Below are 18,808 nucleotides of genomic sequence, written 5' to 3' on the forward strand. Positions count from 1 at the left end.
ATGTAACTCAGGATCAGTACAGGATAAGTAATGTAATGTATGTACACAGTGACTGCACCAGCAGAATAGTGAGTGCAGCTCTGGAGTATAATACAGGATGTAACTCAGGATCAGTACAGGATAAGTAATGTATGTACACAGTGACCCCACCAGCAGAATAGTGAGTGCAGCTCTGTAGTATAATACAGGATGTAACTCAGGATCAGTACAGGATAAGTAATGTAATGTATGTACACAGTGACTGCACCAGCAGAATAGTGAGTGCAGCTCTGGAGTATAATACAGGATGTAACTCAGGATCAGTACAGGATAAGTAATGTAATGTATGTACACAGTGACTCCACCAGCAGAATAGTGAGTACAGCTCTGGAGTATAATACAGGATAAGTAATGTATGTACACAGTGACTCCTCTAGCAGGGTAGTGAGTGCAGCTCTGGAGTATAATACTGGAAGTACAGGATAAGTAATATAAGTATGCAGTTTACAGTATGCACCCCATAGAATTAGTGAACCAGTTGGGTTTATACGTCCAATCTCACTATTGTATTTCTCATTTTTCAGGTCGACAGAAGAAATTATTGCACTTTTTATTTCCATAACATTTGTGCTTGATGCACTGAAAGGGATTATAAAAAGTAAGTGGTGTGTCCGTATTTATAACCGCTCACGTCGTGTTTGTAGCATCCGCTGACAGGCTGCGCTATTATAAGGGACCAGGGGATCTCCGGGTGTAAATGTCGGGGTAAATACCACTTGATCTTGGTGTCGAGTTGCGTCCTTTTATTATTTTTACGAGGAGCTGACAGCCTGTGTGGTTATTTTGTATGAGCGGGTTGTGGAGCCAGCACGGGGAGATGGGACATTTTATAGACACCTTTCAGTCTCTCATGTCCTCCATGTCTTACATGAAGGAACGTGCCGAAGCCCATTTTGCTGTTGCCGGGGGCTTCTCTCTGTCCATTGATGGTACAGTACGTACAGTAGGCCATCCTCTCTGAGAGGTTCTCCTGATATGATTCGGCAGGTCAGATGTTTCCACATTAGTTTCCACTTCTCAACCTCTTTCTGCTGCTGGTTGGGGATGTGAGGGGGAGACAGCTGCAGGAAGCTGCAAACATCTGGATCCATTCAGAGGTCACCACACATAGTAACACCTGTTCTGCTCCGACCGTCCCCCGCTCTCTCCAATCTCCATCCAACACTATCTGCACTCATCCCATAAAGGAAAAAATACAAGGAAACCCTCGGCTCCAGGGCCATTGTCTGGTACAGATGTGGACAACAGTAGACCCTCACATAGTCCACCTATGGCATAGGTTTCCTCTCCACACACACCTCTGACCCGTCTCTGCCAAACTATTATCAACGCATTTCAGCCCACGCTCCAAAAATGGTAGAATCACATTTCAGTCTCTGCTCTCAAAGTATCTGTCACCTCTAAATGTCAACATGGTCACCATCAAATGTATCTGCACTCATCACGTGAAGGAAGAGGCACATGGAAACGCGCCACACTGAGCCCATTGTCTGTGACAGATGTGAACAGTCCCCCGTGTGATAGTCCTCACATCACCCATCCCCGGTCTACGGCGACCAAACCAGCTTCACTGCATGTTAGTCCCTGATTTCAGTAGAATGATCTTCTCAATTTGGCAATGCGTTTCAGCCCTTCCTCTCACAATCCATCTGTTATGGTTAATCCTCATTTCACACATCTCTATTCTGTTTACTGAACATTTATCAACGCATTTCAGTCCCTCCTTCCAGTACTGGTCATCTCAAATTATCAGTACATTTCAATGCCTGCTTTTAGTAAAGTGATCTCAAATTATTAACATGCACCAGTTCCTGCTTTGAATCGAGTTATCTCAGTTTATCAACGCATTTCAGACTCTCCTTCCATGCCCCATCTATGTCTCAGTTAATCCTAATTTCCCCCCATGTCTGTTCTACAGCTACCAAACCATTACCAGTGTATTTCAGTCCCTCCTTTTTATGATGGTTACTTCAAATTATAAGTGCGTATCAATCCCTCCTGTCAGTAAAGAGATTCTCAAATTATGAACGCATTTCAGGCTTTGCTTCCAAAGTTCATCTATTTTATAGTTAATCCTCATTTTACTCATCTCTGTTCTTTGTCCCCTAAGCCATTTTCAGTGAGTTTCAGTCCCTGCTTTCAGTAGAGCAGTCACCTAAATTCATAAGCGTCTTTCAGTCCATCTTTCAAATACAGTAATCTTCTTAAATTAACGCATTTTACTCCCTAAAATGATCATTTCAAATTATCAAATACTCCTTCCAATAGTAATCATCTGAAATCATCAGCGCATTTTAATCCTTTCTTTTTAAAGATAATCATAAATGATCAGCGCATTTTAATCCCTCCCAACAGTAATCATCTTAAATGATCAGCGCGTTTCAGTCCCTCCTCCCAATAGTGGTCATCTCAAATGATCAGCGCGTTTCAATTCCTCCTTCCAACAGTAATCATCTCAATTGATCAGCGCATTTCAGTCCCTCCTTCCAATAGTGGTCATCTTATATAACCCAACACATTTCAACCCCTGCTAGCCACCTGCTGTTAGAATATCAGTGTACAGTAGATTTGTCACCGCTACTTATCAACACGTTTCATTCTCTATTTCAGTAATAGTGGTCAGACAATTATGAAGCCATTTTTAAGGAATTGCTGGTTAGGCTCCATTCGGACGTCCGTAGAATAGGTCCGCATCCATTACGCAATTATTCGGAACGGGTGCGAACCCATTAATTCTCTATGGGGCTGGAAGAAATTCGTAGAGCACACGATGTGCTGTTCGCATCCGCATTTCCGGAGCGCGCCCCTGATCTTCCGCAAGAAAATAGAGCATGTCCTATTCTTGGTCGCAATTGCGGACAAGAATAGGCATTTCTATGGGGGTGCCGGCCGGGTGTATTACGGATCCGCAATGCACTACGGAGCCTTAAGCTGCTTCGTTCGTGTTGGTTGAATCACTGACAGATGGGAGGAGTGCGGACAGTTACTGTACTGGCACATTGACATTGTGTCTTAGTGGGGTGTATTAGTACACATCTGGAAATACTGTCTTTGTTGAAAAGTAGTCAGTCTCCCAGGCTTCGATGTACGGCATAGTCTCTGCTTTCTCCGCCTCCATTTGACTTCTATGGCAGCCCAGAGGGACATTTCCACAGGACTATATTTTTGTTTTTCTTACAGTTTTCAAGAAGTATTACCTGGAAGCGCCCGGCCCCAATCTCCATTATCATACAGAGTCTTATGAGCCCCTCCCCAATGCCACCTTGTCTCCCGTCACCGTATTCAATTCCACCCTGAATGGCTCCATCCTGCACGGTCAGGGCGCGGATCAGGAGGATCTACAGCACGGGAAGGAGTCCGCCGTCCTCAGCCTCATGCTGATGTTTGGGACTTTATGGCTCGGGCACACTCTGTATCAGTTCAAGAAGAGGTAAATGAATAATGTACAAAATATATATATATATATATACTTGATGTCAGTGAATGGAAACATTTCTTGTTTACAGTCAGACTGTCTTGACCTATTGCTGGTGATGTCTCAAGGGTTTGTTTCAGTGGGGGAGATTCATCATCTCCCTTGCGCCAGAGAAGTAGCATTAAAAAGTCACATCCGACGTGTTTGCGGCTTTTAAAAAAATGCTTGCATCTCTTGGATTTTCCCTAAGGGGGTGTGGCAAGGACAGGAAGGGGACTTGACAAGGACAGGAAGGGGGCGTGGCAAGGACAGGAAGGTGGTGTGGCAAGGACAGGAAGGGGGCGTGGCAAGGACAGGAATGGGGCGTGGCAAGGACAGGAAGGGGGTGTGACCAGCCACCCCACCAGTTTTCTATGGCAAATGAAGCCAGAATTGGACAGCAGCTCAGAGTGGACTGCAGGAGGATGCGGGGTGTGCACCTAGGCGCATCCTCTGGCAGCGCAGGGGATATCCAGTCCAGTGCAGAAAGCGCCAATCTTGATATATCTCACCGAATATATGTGGTGTCATACCCATAGTCTGGGTAATGTGTGCCTAAGCACCCACAGAGGGGCAAAAAAAACGCCAGTTCCTGTACAGAGGTTATGGTGTCAATTAGACGGGAAGGGTATTTTTATATATATATATATATATATATATATATATATATATATATATATTTTTTTTTTTTTACTTTTGGTTTGTTTTACATATTTTTGGTGTTTTAATCCTTGCAGAAGTTTAGTTAGATTATAAGCAGATGCAGTTGTGTGAGATGCAAATGATCCCTCCTTATATTTCAGCCCTTACCTGCATTCAAGAGTTCGGGAAATGCTGTCAGACTGTGCGCTGCCTATATCTGTCCTGACCTTCTCCGTGGTGGGGTCGTACTTCTTCCAGGACATCCGCAGTAAGTTGGCCGGTCAATCTTGTGTTGCCATAACAGTAGCAGCCCCTGGGGTTGGCGGCCGACAGCGGATTATTGTTGTAATTAAAGGGGATTAAGTATCCTTTTATGACGCTTTTCATCTTTATATAACACGGTCCCCTGGGGCTGCTGAATGCGTCTGACCGCGGAGTGTTAGGGAGATCTGTTTCCTCAGAATCCTGAAGAATCGCCTAAAAAAGGCCTCCGCTCCTCTGGAGACCCATGTATCGTTACCTTCACCCCAAAGACTGGAATATATGAGTGTTCCCATATTCACCTCAACCTTATCTTTCCATAGTGAGCAGTATTATAGTAGTTATATTCTTGTACATAGGAGGCAGTATTATAGTAGTTATATTCTTGTACATAGGAGGCAGTATTATAGTAGTTATATTCTTGTACATAGGAGCAGTATTTTAGTAGTTATATTCTTGTACATAGGAGCAGTATTATAGTAGTTATATTCTTGTACATAGGAGGCAGTATTATAGTAGTTATATTCCTGTACATAGGAGCAGTATTATAGTAGTTATATTCTTGTACATAGGAGCAGTATTATAGTAGTTATATTCCTGTACATAGTAGGCAGTATTATAGTAGGTATATTCTTGTACATAGGAGCAGTATTATAGTAGTTATATTCCTGTACATAGGAGCAGTATTATAGTAGTTATATTCTTGTACATAGGAGCAGTATTATAGTAGTTATATTCTTGTACATAGGAGGCAGGATTATAGTAGTTATATTCTTGTACATAGGAGCAGTATTATAGTAGTTATATTCTTGTACATAGGAGCAGTATTATAGTAGTTATATTCTTGTACATAGGAGCAGTATTATAGTAGTTATATTCTTGTACATAGGAGGCAGTATTATAGTAGTTATATTCCTGTACATAGGAGTAGTATTATAGCAGTTATATTCTTGTACATAGGGGGCAGTATTATAGTAGTTATATTCTTGTACATAGGAGGTAGTATTATAGTAGGTATATTCTTGTACATAGGAGGCAGTATTATAGTAGTTATATTCTTGTACATAGGAGCAGTATTATAGTAGTTATATTCCTGTACATAGGAGCAGTATTATAGTAGTTATATTCTTGTACATAGGAGCAGTATTATAGTAGTTATATTCTTGTACATAGGAGCAGTATTATAGTAGTTATAGTCTTGTACATAGGAGGCAGTATTATAGTAGTTATATTCTTGTACATAGGAGCAGTATTATAGTAGTTATATTCTTGTACATAGGAGGCAGTATTATTGTAGTTATATTCTTGTACATAGTAGCAGTATTATAGTAGTTATATTCTTGTACATAGGAGCAGTATTATAGTAGTTATATTCTTGTACATAGGAGCAGTATTATAGTAGTTATATTCTTGTACATAGGAGGCAGTATTATAGTAGTTATATTCTTGTACATAGGAGGTAGTATTATAGTAGGTATATTCTTGTACATAGGAGGCAGTATTATAGTAGTTATATTCTTGTACATAGGAGCAGTATTATAGTAGTTATATTCCTGTACATAGGAGCAGTATTATAGTAGTTATATTCTTGTACATAGGAGCAGTATTATAGTAGTTATATTCTTGTACATAGGAGCAGTATTATAGTAGTTATAGTCTTGTACATAGGAGGCAGTATTATAGTAGTTATATTCTTGTACATAGGAGCAGTATTATAGTAGTTATATTCTTGTACATAGGAGCAGTATTATAGTAGTTATATTCTTGTACATAGGAGCAGTATTATAGTAGTTATATTCTTGTACATAGGAGGCAGTATTATAGTAGTTATATTCTTGTACATAGGAGCAGTATTATAGTAGTTATATTCTTGTACATAGGAGCAGTATTATAGTAGTTATATTCTTGTACATAGGAGCAGTACTATAGTAGTTATATTCTTGTACATAGGAGCAGTACTATAGTAGTTATATTCTTGTACATAGGAGGCAGTATTATAGTAGTTATATTCTTGTACATAGGAGCAGTATTATAGTAGTTATATTCTTGTACATAGGAGCAGTATTATAGTAGTTATATTCTTGTACATAGGAGCAGTATTATAGCAGTTATATTCTTGTACACAGGAGGCAGTATTATAGTAGTTATATTCTTGTACATAGGAGCAGTATTATAGTAGTTATATTCTTGTACATAGGAGCAGTATTATAGTAGTTATATTCCTGTACATAGGAGCAGTATTATAGTAGTTATATTCTTGTACATAGGAGGCAGTATTATAGTAGTTATATTCTTGTAAATAGGAGCAGTATTATAGTAGTTATATTCTTGTACATAGGAGCAGTATTATAGTAGTTATATTCTTGTACATAGGAGCAGTATTATAGTAGTTATATTCTTGTACATAGGAGCAGTATTATAGTAGTTATATTCTTGTACATAGGAGGCAGTATTATAGTAGTTATATTCTTGTAAATAGGAGCAGTATTATAGTAGTTATATTCTTGTACATAGGAGCAGTATTATAGTAGTTATATTCTTGTACATAGGAGCAGTATTATAGTAGTTATATTCTTGTACACAGGAGCAGTATTATAGTAGTTATATTCTTGTACATAGGAGGCAGTATTATAGTAGTTATATTCTTGTAAATAGGAGCAGTATTATAGTAGTTATATTCTTGTACATAGGAGCAGTATTATAGTAGTTATATTCTTGTACATAGGAGCAGTATTATAGTAGTTATATTCTTGTACATAGAAGCAGTATTATAGTAGTTATATTCTTGTACATAGGAGGCAGTATTATAGTAGTTATATTCTTGTAAATAGGAGCAGTATTATAGTAGTTATATTCTTGTACATAGGAGCAGTATTATAGTAGTTATATTCTTGTACATAGGAGCAGTATTATAGTAGTTATATTCTTGTACACAGGAGCAGTATTATAGTAGTTATATTCTTGTACATAGGAGGCAGTATTATAGTAGTTATATTCTTGTACATAGGAGGCAGTATTATAGTAGTTATATTCTTGTACATAGGAGCAATATTATAGTAGTTATATTCCTGTACATAGGAGCAGTATTATAGTAGTTATATTCTTGTACATAGGAGCAGTATTATAGTAGTTATATTCTTGTACATAGGAGCAGTATTATAGTAGTTATATTCTTGTACATAGGAGCAGTATTATAGTAGTTATATTCTTGTACATAGGAGCAGTATTATAGTAGTTATATTCTTGTACATAGGAGCAGTATTATAGTAGTTATATTCTTGTACATAGGAGGCAGTATTATAGTAGTTATATTCTTGTACATAGGAGGCAGTATTATAGTAGTAATACTCTGGTACATAGGAGCAGTATTATAGTAGTTATATTCTTGTACATAGGAGCAGTATTATAGTAGTTATATTCTTGTACATAGGAGGCAGTATTATAGTAGTTATATTATTGTACATAAGAGCAGTATTATAGTAGTTATATTCTTGTACATAGGAGCAGTATTATAGTAGTTATATTCTTGTACATAGGAGGCAGTATTATAGTAGTTATATTATTGTACATAAGAGCAGTATTATAGTAGTTATATTCTTGTACATAGGAGCAGTATTCTAGTAGTTATATTCTTGTACACAGGAGCAGTATTATAGTAGTTATATTCTTGTACATAGGAGGCAGTATTATAGTAGTTATATTCTTGTACATAGGAGGCAGTATTATAGTAGTTATATTCTTGTACATAGGAGCAGTATTATAGTAGTTATATTCTTGTACATAGGAGCAGTATTATAGTAGTTATATTCCTGTACATAGGAGCAGTATTATAGTAGTTATATTCTTGTACATAGGAGCAGTATTATAGTAGTTATATTCTTGTACATAGGAGCAGTATTATAGTAGTTATATTCTTGTACATAGGAGCAGTATTATAGTAGTTATATTCTTGTACATAGGAGCAGTATTATAGTAGTAATATTCTTGTACATAGGAGGCAGTATTATAGTAGTTATATTCTTGTACATAGGAGCAGTATTATAGTAGTTATATTCCTGTACATAGGAGCAGTATTATAGTAGTTATATTCTTGTACATAGGAGGCAGTATTATAGTAGTTATATTCTTGTACATAGGAGGCAGTATTATAGTAGTTATATTCTTGTACATAGGAGCAGTATTATAGTAGTTATATTCTTGTACATAGGAGCAGTATTATAGTAGTTATATTCTTGTACATAGGAGCAGTATTATAGTAGTTATATTCTTGTACATAGGAGCAGTATTATAGTAGTTATATTCTTGTACATAGGAGTAGTATTATAGTAGTTATATTCTTGTACATAGGAGCAGTATTATAGTAGTTATATTCCTGTACATAGGAGCAGTATTATAGTAGTTATATTCTTGTACATAGGAGCAGTATTATAGTAGTTATATTCTTGTACATAGGAGCAGTATTATAGTAGTTATATTCTTGTACATAGGAGCAGTATTATAGTAGTTATATTCTTGTACATAGGAGCAGTATTATAGCAGTTATATTCTTGTACATAGGAGGCAGTATTATAGTAGTTATATTCCTGTACATAGGAGTCAGTATTATAGTAGTTATATTCTTGTACATAGGAGCAGTATTATAGTAGTTATATTCTTGTATATAGGAGCAGTATTATAGTAGTTATATTCTTGTACATAGGAGGCAGTATTATAGTAGTTATATTCTTGTACATAGGAGCAGTATTATAGTAGTTATATTCTTGTACATAGGAGCAGTATTATAGTAGTTATATTCCTGTACATAGGAGCAGTATTATAGTAGTTATATTCTTGTACATAGGAGCAGTATTATAGTAGTTATATTCTTGTACATAGGAGCAGTATTATAGTAGTTATATTCTTGTACATAGGAGCAGTATTATAGTAGTTATATTCTTGTACATAGGAGCAGTATTATAGTAGTAATATTCTTGTACATAGGAGGCAGTATTATAGTAGTTATATTCTTGTACATAGGAGCAGTATTATAGTAGTTATATTCCTGTACATAGGAGCAGTATTATAGTAGTTATATTCTTGTACATAGGAGGCAGTATTATAGTAGTTATATTCTTGTACATAGGAGGCAGTATTATAGTAGTTATATTCTTGTACATAGGAGCAGTATTATAGTAGTTATATTCTTGTACATAGGAGCAGTATTATAGTAGTTATATTCTTGTACATAGGAGCAGTATTATAGTAGTTATATTCTTGTACATAGGAGCAGTATTATAGTAGTTATATTCTTGTACATAGGAGTAGTATTATAGTAGTTATATTCTTGTACATAGGAGCAGTATTATAGTAGTTATATTCCTGTACATAGGAGCAGTATTATAGTAGTTATATTCTTGTACATAGGAGCAGTATTATAGTAGTTATATTCTTGTACATAGGAGCAGTATTATAGTAGTTATATTCTTGTACATAGGAGCAGTATTATAGTAGTTATATTCTTGTACATAGGAGCAGTATTATAGCAGTTATATTCTTGTACATAGGAGGCAGTATTATAGTAGTTATATTCCTGTACATAGGAGTCAGTATTATAGTAGTTATATTCTTGTACATAGGAGCAGTATTATAGTAGTTATATTCTTGTATATAGGAGCAGTATTATAGTAGTTATATTCTTGTACATAGGAGGCAGTATTATAGTAGTTATATTCTTGTACATAGGAGCAGTATTATAGTAGTTATATTCTTGTACATAGGAGCAGTATTATAGTAGTTATATTCTTGTACAGATTGAGAAGATTGATATATACTTTTATGGGAATAGATTCAGTAAAACGTGTGTTTTATTCATTATTATTCCTGCTCATTCTGGGGGTTGAAGTCCCGGAGACGGTCTTCCCTTCATGACTGTACTTACAGATTGCTGTCTGTCACTGATAGGACCATCTCATGGACTTCAGAATCAGCACAAATTTACATTTTGAGAAACCCTCTATAATCAATGTATTTAGGCCTCATGCACACGACTGTATTTCGGGTCTGCATCCAAGCCGCAGTTTTTGTGGCTAGGGTGCGGACCCATTCACTTGAATGGGGCCGCAAAAGATGCTGTCCGCATCTGTTGCTCCGTTCCGTGGCCCCGCGAAAAAAATAGAGCATGTCCTATTCCTGTCTGTTTTGTGGACAAGAATAGGCATTTTTGCGGATCTGCGGTTTGCGGACCGCAAAAAACTGAACGGTCGTGTGCATGAGGCCAAAATCTGAGTGTGAACTAGCCCTTAAAGGCCCCTTGCAGACGAGCGTGTGCGGATTAGGTCCGGATGCGTTGCGAATGGTTTCAGTGAAAAATACAAAGTCCTTCAGTTTTGCCTGCGATCGCGTTCAGTTTTTTCTGTGCGGGTGCAATGCGTTTTGATGCGTTTTTCACGCGCGTGATAAAAAAACTTGAATGTATACAAACAACATTTCTTAGCAACCATCCGTGAAAAACGCATCGCATCCGCACTTGCTTGCGGGTGCGATGCAATTTTCACACAGCTCCATTCACGTCTATGGGGTCTGCGTTGCGTGAAAATCGCAGAATATATAACGTGCTGCTATTTTCACGCAATGCACAAGTGATGCGTGAAAACCAACGCACATGTACACAGCCCCATTGAAATGAAGGGGTCCGGATTCCGTGCGGGCGTAACGCGTTCGCATCACGCATTGCACCCTCGCGGAATACTCGCCCTCGGAGTTGTTGCGCTCCTTCTCTATGACAAACAACATCTGTAAGTTGTTAAACGTTTTCTTCACCCATTTTGAGATCTAGGAATGGTCGTGGACGACCTACGTGTTCCGGCTCTCCTATGGGTTGTCACTATGCTTTCCGAGAATTTCCCATGACTGTCCTGGTCGTGGACCGGCGTGAATACTTATCACTCGTCGCCTGCGGATAAACATCCGTAAAATGACGAGCGCCCACCTTTTATTTTGTACAGTTTCGTGAGAAACCTCTGGGCTAAAGCCATTCCTCAAATTTGGCCCCCAAATCTTTTTAATTGTGTCCACCAAAAAACAGGAAGAGGAATCAATCTCTCCATCTCCAGATGTTCGGAACGCGCGGTGCGGCTCTCTACTTTCCACATTTGGCCCAGCCTGGTCCCTTCTTTACACAATGGGGGTGATAGGAACTGATTCAGATCAATTTGGCAAATAGCAGAGACCTTCCACCCCAGGAAGACCCAGGTAGAAGAGCCAAGAATTCGCTCTGTCCTCCAGTGACGTTAGCAGTTCATTGGAAATGAATAGGTCATCGCTGCTGTTTTTCACACCTTGTCAATTTCGGCGTGGGTGTTTTTTTTATTTCTAAGCTTTTTTTAAAATTATTATAAGTTATTCAATTCTGTTTAGTTAGGATAAAGGAGAAGAAACTTTTTGATCTAGAAATTATTTCTGATTTCCATTGTTTTTAAGTTCTTTAAATGCAGCCTGCAGTATAAAGCATGGAGGTTTTCATTCCAAGGTAAACTCTAGAGTCTCTGTGGTGTTTTTTGTTTTTTTTGTGGCGGCTGGTGACTACCCTGGACATTAGGTTTGGGGTATGCCGCTTATACAGAAAGGCGGGTCGTACCGTATGCCAATAAAAATTTAGGCAGTCGCACGATTTTCCCCTCTCTGGCCATGGTGTCCAGTTGTGGCCCTCGGTGCTGACATCTCTATGTACAACATCTAACATGTCGCCTGTGTGGAGATCTGGTTCAGGTTTCCAGGTGGTTTCGAATTCCCCGGCCTGAAGAAGCGTGATCCTAAGTGTATCCAGAACAACTTGAATAACACCCTCCATTCTTTACACTGCAGGCTTAATTTTATTTCCTAGGGAAAGATGTAGAATCTCCGTTGGGGTCTATTTACACGACCGTATTTACGGATCCGTTTTTTTGCGGAAGGTCTGCGGATCCATTCATTTCTGTGGGCCCTCAAAAGATGCGGACAGCACACCGCGTGCCGTCCGCATCCGTTATTCCGTACCGCGGCTCCGCAGAAAAGATAGAACATGTCCCATTCTTATCCGCAATCGCGGACAAGAATAGGCATTTTCTATTATGGTTGCGGCCATGTGCGGTCCGCAAATTGCGGAACACACATGGCCGGTGTCCGTGTTTTGCGGATCCGCAAAGCCATACGGTCGTGTGAATGGACCCTTAATCTGAAGGCTCTGTATTTGGTATGTATTTGGTGTCCCAGGGTAACAGTCTTCGTTCTCATTGATGCTCAGTCATGACCCCCTCGATGTGGTTTTTATTTTCTCTCCACAGTCTCCCAGTTCAATTACATTGAAACAGAGAGTCTGTTCGTGCTGGCGCCGATCGGCTCGCTCTCCATGGGCTCTATCACCAGCGCCATGGGCTTAGGGTTCCTCCTGTCCATGTTGTTCTTCATAGAACAGAACATCGTAGCGTCCCTCACCAACGCACCTGAGAACAGGTAAGCTTCGGCTTGTGTACGGCCTTCAGACCTGTCGGTTGGGGCACATTACATTGTATTTAACAGGCAGAAAGCACTTGAGTACCTACCTCAGGCCCACCAGGGGAGATGATCCTACCACATGAGCTACAAAGAACAAATACATAACCTCTGGGGCTCTGTTCTGCTGACCCCGGCAGTATACTTACCTGCAGCCAATGGCGTACTTACCAAAGTGGCAGCCAGTTCAGCCGCTCTAGTGTCCCTGGAGGGATGGGGCCTCTTTCTGGGTTTCAGTGGCCACAACGCCGATCCCCCTACCTCCTGTGATTGGCTGCAGCAGTCACATGTTTGTGTCCCGGGAGGAAGCATCCCTTCATGGTTGCCTCCTCGTGGGCGTGTCCTTTGATCCTGTGTAACCCTGCCGAGGAGGAGCAGAGTACAGACAGGGCACAGTACCGAGGATGGATCATTGAGCTTCTTTTTTCCGTTTTTTTAGGCTGGTCAAGGGGACGGCGTATCACTGGGATCTTCTCCTCGTGGCGCTTATTAACACCGGACTGTCCGTTTTTGGAATGCCCTGGATCCATGCAGCCTTCCCGCACTCGCCGATGCACGTACGAGCGCTAGCCAATGTAGAAGAGAGGGTGGAGCACGGCCACATCTACGAGACGTAAGTATCCCGCCTGCAGCCGGCGAGTCTTCTGTTCATGTGCCACGGGAGACGTAGGGCCCACCCTTTATAATGGCAGACACTTACATTGGTTTCACATGCAACACTTTTACCATCTTGCTGTTTTCAGTTCTATAAATTCCATGCGGATTAAATGGTAAAATATCTTTATCGTGACCAACGCCTCGTTTTTCTGATCCAGAGCTCCAGAGTGGACGTAGATTTAATACTAAGCATTCTGGCTGCCACCACTAGGGGGAGCTCCCTGTATACTGGCTTATTATGTGGCGCTACAAGCTCCCTCCATTGGCCGCCACAGGAATGTTCGCATATAAATCTCTGTCTTTGCAGAGGATTTGGAGCTGTGTGTCAGTAAAGCAAAGCATCGGTGGCTATAAAGTTACATTAAGAAATGAATCTAAATGAATTGTACTCATGGGGGACATTGTAGATGAGAACCTAAAAGGACCCTAACCGTGCCATGACTGATCTCCGCTGTTGGATGCTGGGGGTTGTCACAGTATATTGGTACAGGTCAGTGGTCTCCAGCCTGCTGCACAACTACAACTCCCAGCATGGCTAGACCAGAGGCACGAGTCTCTGTCTTTACTGGAGTCCAGGTTGATGGCACCTAAATAAATAATTCACTCACGCCATAAATCATTCATTGACAGCAAGCAGAAGACCTAAAAAATTGTATGTAAGTAAGTTGCGGATCCGTAGGGGGGGCGGTTAATCTGCCATAGGACTACAAGTCGCAGCATGTGGCAGTGTTTTCTCCTGCCGGTCAGCAGCTCTCCATATGTTTGTCCCCTTGTGTCTCTCACAGGATTGTCAGTGTGAAGGAGACGCGTCTGACATCGCTGGTGGCAAACATACTGGTGGGCCTCTCCTTCTTCCTCCTGCCCCTTCCCCTCCAGTGGATCCCCAAACCCGTCCTGTACGGCCTTTTCCTGTACATCGCCCTGACCTCCATTGACGGCAGCCAGCTCTTTGAGCGGGTGGCTCTGCTGTTGAAAGAGCAGGTAGGTGGACGGTGGTGGCGGGCGGGTGCGCAGGATGTGCCGCAGGTAGAGAAGCATTTAGTGCTTCCCCAGGAAATGGACGTATTGTGTGTGTCAGTGACCTGGAGCTCACATCAAAGGCACCGCTATGTTTTACTTAGGTCCTCGCGAGCGGCTCCATCGCTTCCTGTCTGGATGTAGGATCAGACCTGGTCCTGCGCGAGACCCTTCATCAGGAGCCAGGAAAACACGGCCTACGTCATGTCATAGTCCTAGGCAGTGGTGTGCGACAACGTATATATCAGTATAGACAGAGGGCAGCAGTCACGTATATATCAGTATAGATAGAGGGCAGCAGTCACGTATATATCAGTATAGATAGAGGGCAGCAGTCACATATATATCAGTATAGACAGAGGGCAGCAGTCACGTATATATCAGTATAGACAGAGGGCAGCAGTCACATATATATCAGTATAGATAGAGGGCAGCAGTCACATATATATATCAGTATAGATAGAGGGCAGCAGTCACGTATATATCAGTATAGATAGAGGGCAGCAGTCACGTATATATCAGTATAGATAGAGGGCAGCAGTCACGTATATATCAGTATAGATAGAAGGCAGCAGTCACGTATATATCAGTATAGATAGAGGGCAGCAGTCACATATATATCAGTATAGATAGAGGGCAGCAGTCACATATATATCAGTATAGATAGAGGGCAGCAGTCACATATATATCAGTATAGATAGAGGGCAGCAGTCACATATATATCAGTATAGATAGAGGGCAGCAGTCACATATATATCAGTATAGATAGAAGGCAGCAGTCACATATATATCAGTATAGATAGAAGGCAGCAGTCACGTATATATCAGTATAGATAGAGGGCAGCAGTCACGTATATATCAGTATAGACAGAGGGCAGCAGTCACGTATATATCAGTATAGACAGAGGGCAGCAGTCACATATATATCAGTATAGATAGAGGGCAGCAGTCACATATATATCAGTATAGATAGAAGGCAGCAGTCACGTATATATCAGTATAGATAGAAGGCAGCAGTCACGTATATATCAGTATAGATAGAAGGCAGCAGTCACATATATATCAGTATAGATAGAGGGCAGCAGTCACATATATATCAGTATAGATAGAGGGCAGCAGTCACATATATATCAGTATAGATAGAGGGCAGCAGTCACATATATATCAGTATAGATAGAGGGCAGCAGTCACATATATATCAGTATAGATAGAGGGCAGCAGTCACATATATATCAGTATAGATAGAGGGCAGCAGTCACATATATATCAGTATAGATAGAAGGCAGCAGTCACATATATATCAGTATAGATAGAAGGCAGCAGTCACATATATATCAGTATAGACAGAGGGCAGCAGTCACATATATATCAGTATAGATAGAGGGCAGCAGTCACATATATATCAGTATAGATAGAGGGCAGCAGTCACATATATATCAGTATAGATAGAGGGCAGCAGTCACATATATATCAGTATAGATAGAGGGCAGCAGTCACATATATATCAGTATAGATAGAAGGCAGCAGTCACATATATATCAGTATAGATAGAGGGCAGCAGTCACATATATATCAGTATAGATAGAGGGCAGCAGTCACATATATATCAGTATAGATAGAGGGCAGCAGTCACATATATATCAGTATAGATAGAGGGCAGCAGTCACATATATATCAGTATAGATAGAAGGCAGCAGTCACATATATATCAGTATAGATAGAAGGCAGCAGTCACATATATATCAGTATAGATAGAAGGCAGCAGTCACATATATATCAGTATAGATAGAAGGCAGCAGTCACATATATATCAGTATAGATAGAGGGCAGCAGTCACATATATATCAGTATAGATAGAGGGCAGCAGTCACATATATATCAGTATAGATAGAAGGCAGCAGTCACATATATATCAGTATAGATAGAAGGCAGCAGTCACGTATATATCAGTATAGATAGAAGGCAGCAGTCACATATATATCAGTATAGATAGAGGGCAGCAGTCACATATATATCAGTATAGATAGAGGGCAGCAGTCACACATATATCAGTATAGATAGAGGGCAGCAGTCACGTATATATCAGTATAGATAGAGGGCAGCAGTCACATATATATATCAGTATAGATAGAGGGCAGCAGTCACATATATATCAGTATAGATAGAAGGCAGCAGTCACATATATATCAGTATAGATAGAGGGCAGCAGTCACATATATATCAGTATAGATAGAGGGCAGCAGTCACATATATATCAGTATAGATAGAAGGCAGCAGTCACGTATATATCAGTATAGATAGAGGGCAGCAGTCACATATATATCAGTATAGATAGAGGGCAGCAGTCACATATATATCAGTATAGATAGAGGGCAGCAGTCACATATATATCAGTATAGATAGAGGGCAGCAGTCACATATATATCAGTATAGACAGAGGGCAGCAGTCACATATATATCAGTATAGATAGAGGGCAGCAGTCACATATATATCAGTATAGATAGAGGGCAGCAGTCACATATATATCAGTATAGATAGAAGGCAGCAGTCACATATATATCAGTATAGATAGAAGGCAGCAGTCACATATATATCAGTATAGATAGAGGGCAGCAGTCACATATATATCAGTATAGATAGAATGCAGCAGTCACATATATATCAGTATAGATAGAAGGCAGCAGTCACATATATATCAGTATAGATAGAAGGCAGCAGTCACATATATATCAGTATAGATAGAAGGCAGCAGTCACATATATATCAGTATAGATAGAGGGCAGCAGTCACATATATATCAGTATAGATAGAAGGCAGCAGTCACATATATATCAGTATAGATAGAAGGCAGCAGTCACATATATATCAGTATAGATAGAAGGCAGCAGTCACGTATATATCAGTATAGATAGAAGGCAGCAGTCACGTATATATCAGTATAGATAGAAGGCAGCAGTCACGTATATATCAGTATAGATAGAGGGCAGCAGTCACATATATATCAGTATAGACAGAGGGCAGCAGTCACGTATATATCAGTATAGATAGAGGGCAGCAGTCACATATATATCAGTATAGATAGAAGGCAGCAGTCACATATATATCAGTATAGATAGAGGGCAGCAGTCACATATATATCAGTATAGATAGAAGGCAGCAGTCACATATATATCAGTATAGATAGAAGGCAGCAGTCACATATATATCAGTATAGATAGAAGGCAGCAGTCACGTATATATCAGTATAGATAGAGGGCAGCAGTCACGTATATATCAGTATAGACAGAGGGCAGCAGTCACGTATATATCAGTATAGATAGAGGGCAGCAGTCACATATATATCAGTATAGATAGAGGGCAGCAGTCACATATATATCAGTATAGATAGAGGGCAGCAGTCACATATATATCAGTATAGATAGAGGGCAGCAGTCACATATATATCAGTATAGATAGAGGGCAGCAGTCACATATATATCAGTATAGATAGAAGGCAGCAGTCACATATATATCAGTATAGATAGAAGGCAGCAGTCACGTATATATCAGTATAGATAGAGGGCAGCAGTCACATATATATCAGTATAGATAGAAGGCAGCAGTCACATATATATCAGTATAGATAGAGGGCAGCAGTCACATATATATCAGTATAGATAGAGGGCAGCAGTCACATATATATCAGTATAGATAGAAGGCAGCAGTCACATATATATCAGTATAGATAGAAGGCAGCAGTCACGTATATATCAGTATAGATAGAGGGCAGCAGTCACATATATATCAGTATAGATAGAAGGCAGCAGTCACATATATATCAGTATAGATAGAAGGCAGCAGTCACATATATATCAGTATAGATAGAGGGCAGCAGTCACATATATATCAGTATAGATAGAAGGCAGCAGTCACATATATATCAGTATAGATAGAAGGCAGCAGTCACATATATATCAGTATAGATAGAGGGCAGCAGTCACATATATATCAGTATAGATAGAGGGCAGCAGTCACATATATATCAGTATAGATAGAGGGCAGCAGTCACATATATATCAGTATAGATAGAAGGCAGCAGTCACGTATATATCAGTATAGATAGAGGGCAGCAGTCACATATATATCAGTATAGATAGAAGGCAGCAGTCACGTATATATCAGTATAGATAGAGGGCAGCAGTCACATATATATCAGTATAGATAGAAGGCAGCAGTCACATATATATGTG

The 18,808-nt window shown here is 39.8% G+C and overlaps 1 protein-coding gene across 2 annotated transcripts in view; it reads left to right on the forward strand.

Annotated features, from left to right (window-relative positions):
- SLC4A11 (solute carrier family 4 member 11) overlaps positions 1-18,808 on the forward strand; it is a 135,517-nt gene that overhangs the window by 107,788 nt on the left and 8,921 nt on the right. For both annotated transcript variants that reach the window (XM_040419333.1, XM_040419334.1), the window contains exons 13-18: positions 564-637; positions 3,220-3,469; positions 4,297-4,403; positions 12,697-12,865; positions 13,344-13,517; positions 14,347-14,542. In XM_040419333.1, the coding sequence (XP_040275267.1) occupies positions 564-637; positions 3,220-3,469; positions 4,297-4,403; positions 12,697-12,865; positions 13,344-13,517; positions 14,347-14,542 (970 nt within the window). The remainder of the gene's footprint in view (positions 1-563; positions 638-3,219; positions 3,470-4,296; positions 4,404-12,696; positions 12,866-13,343; positions 13,518-14,346; positions 14,543-18,808) is intronic.

This window comes from Bufo bufo, chromosome 2 (genome assembly GCF_905171765.1).
Source record: "Bufo bufo chromosome 2, aBufBuf1.1, whole genome shotgun sequence".
Classification (NCBI taxonomy): domain Eukaryota; kingdom Metazoa; phylum Chordata; class Amphibia; order Anura; family Bufonidae; genus Bufo; species Bufo bufo.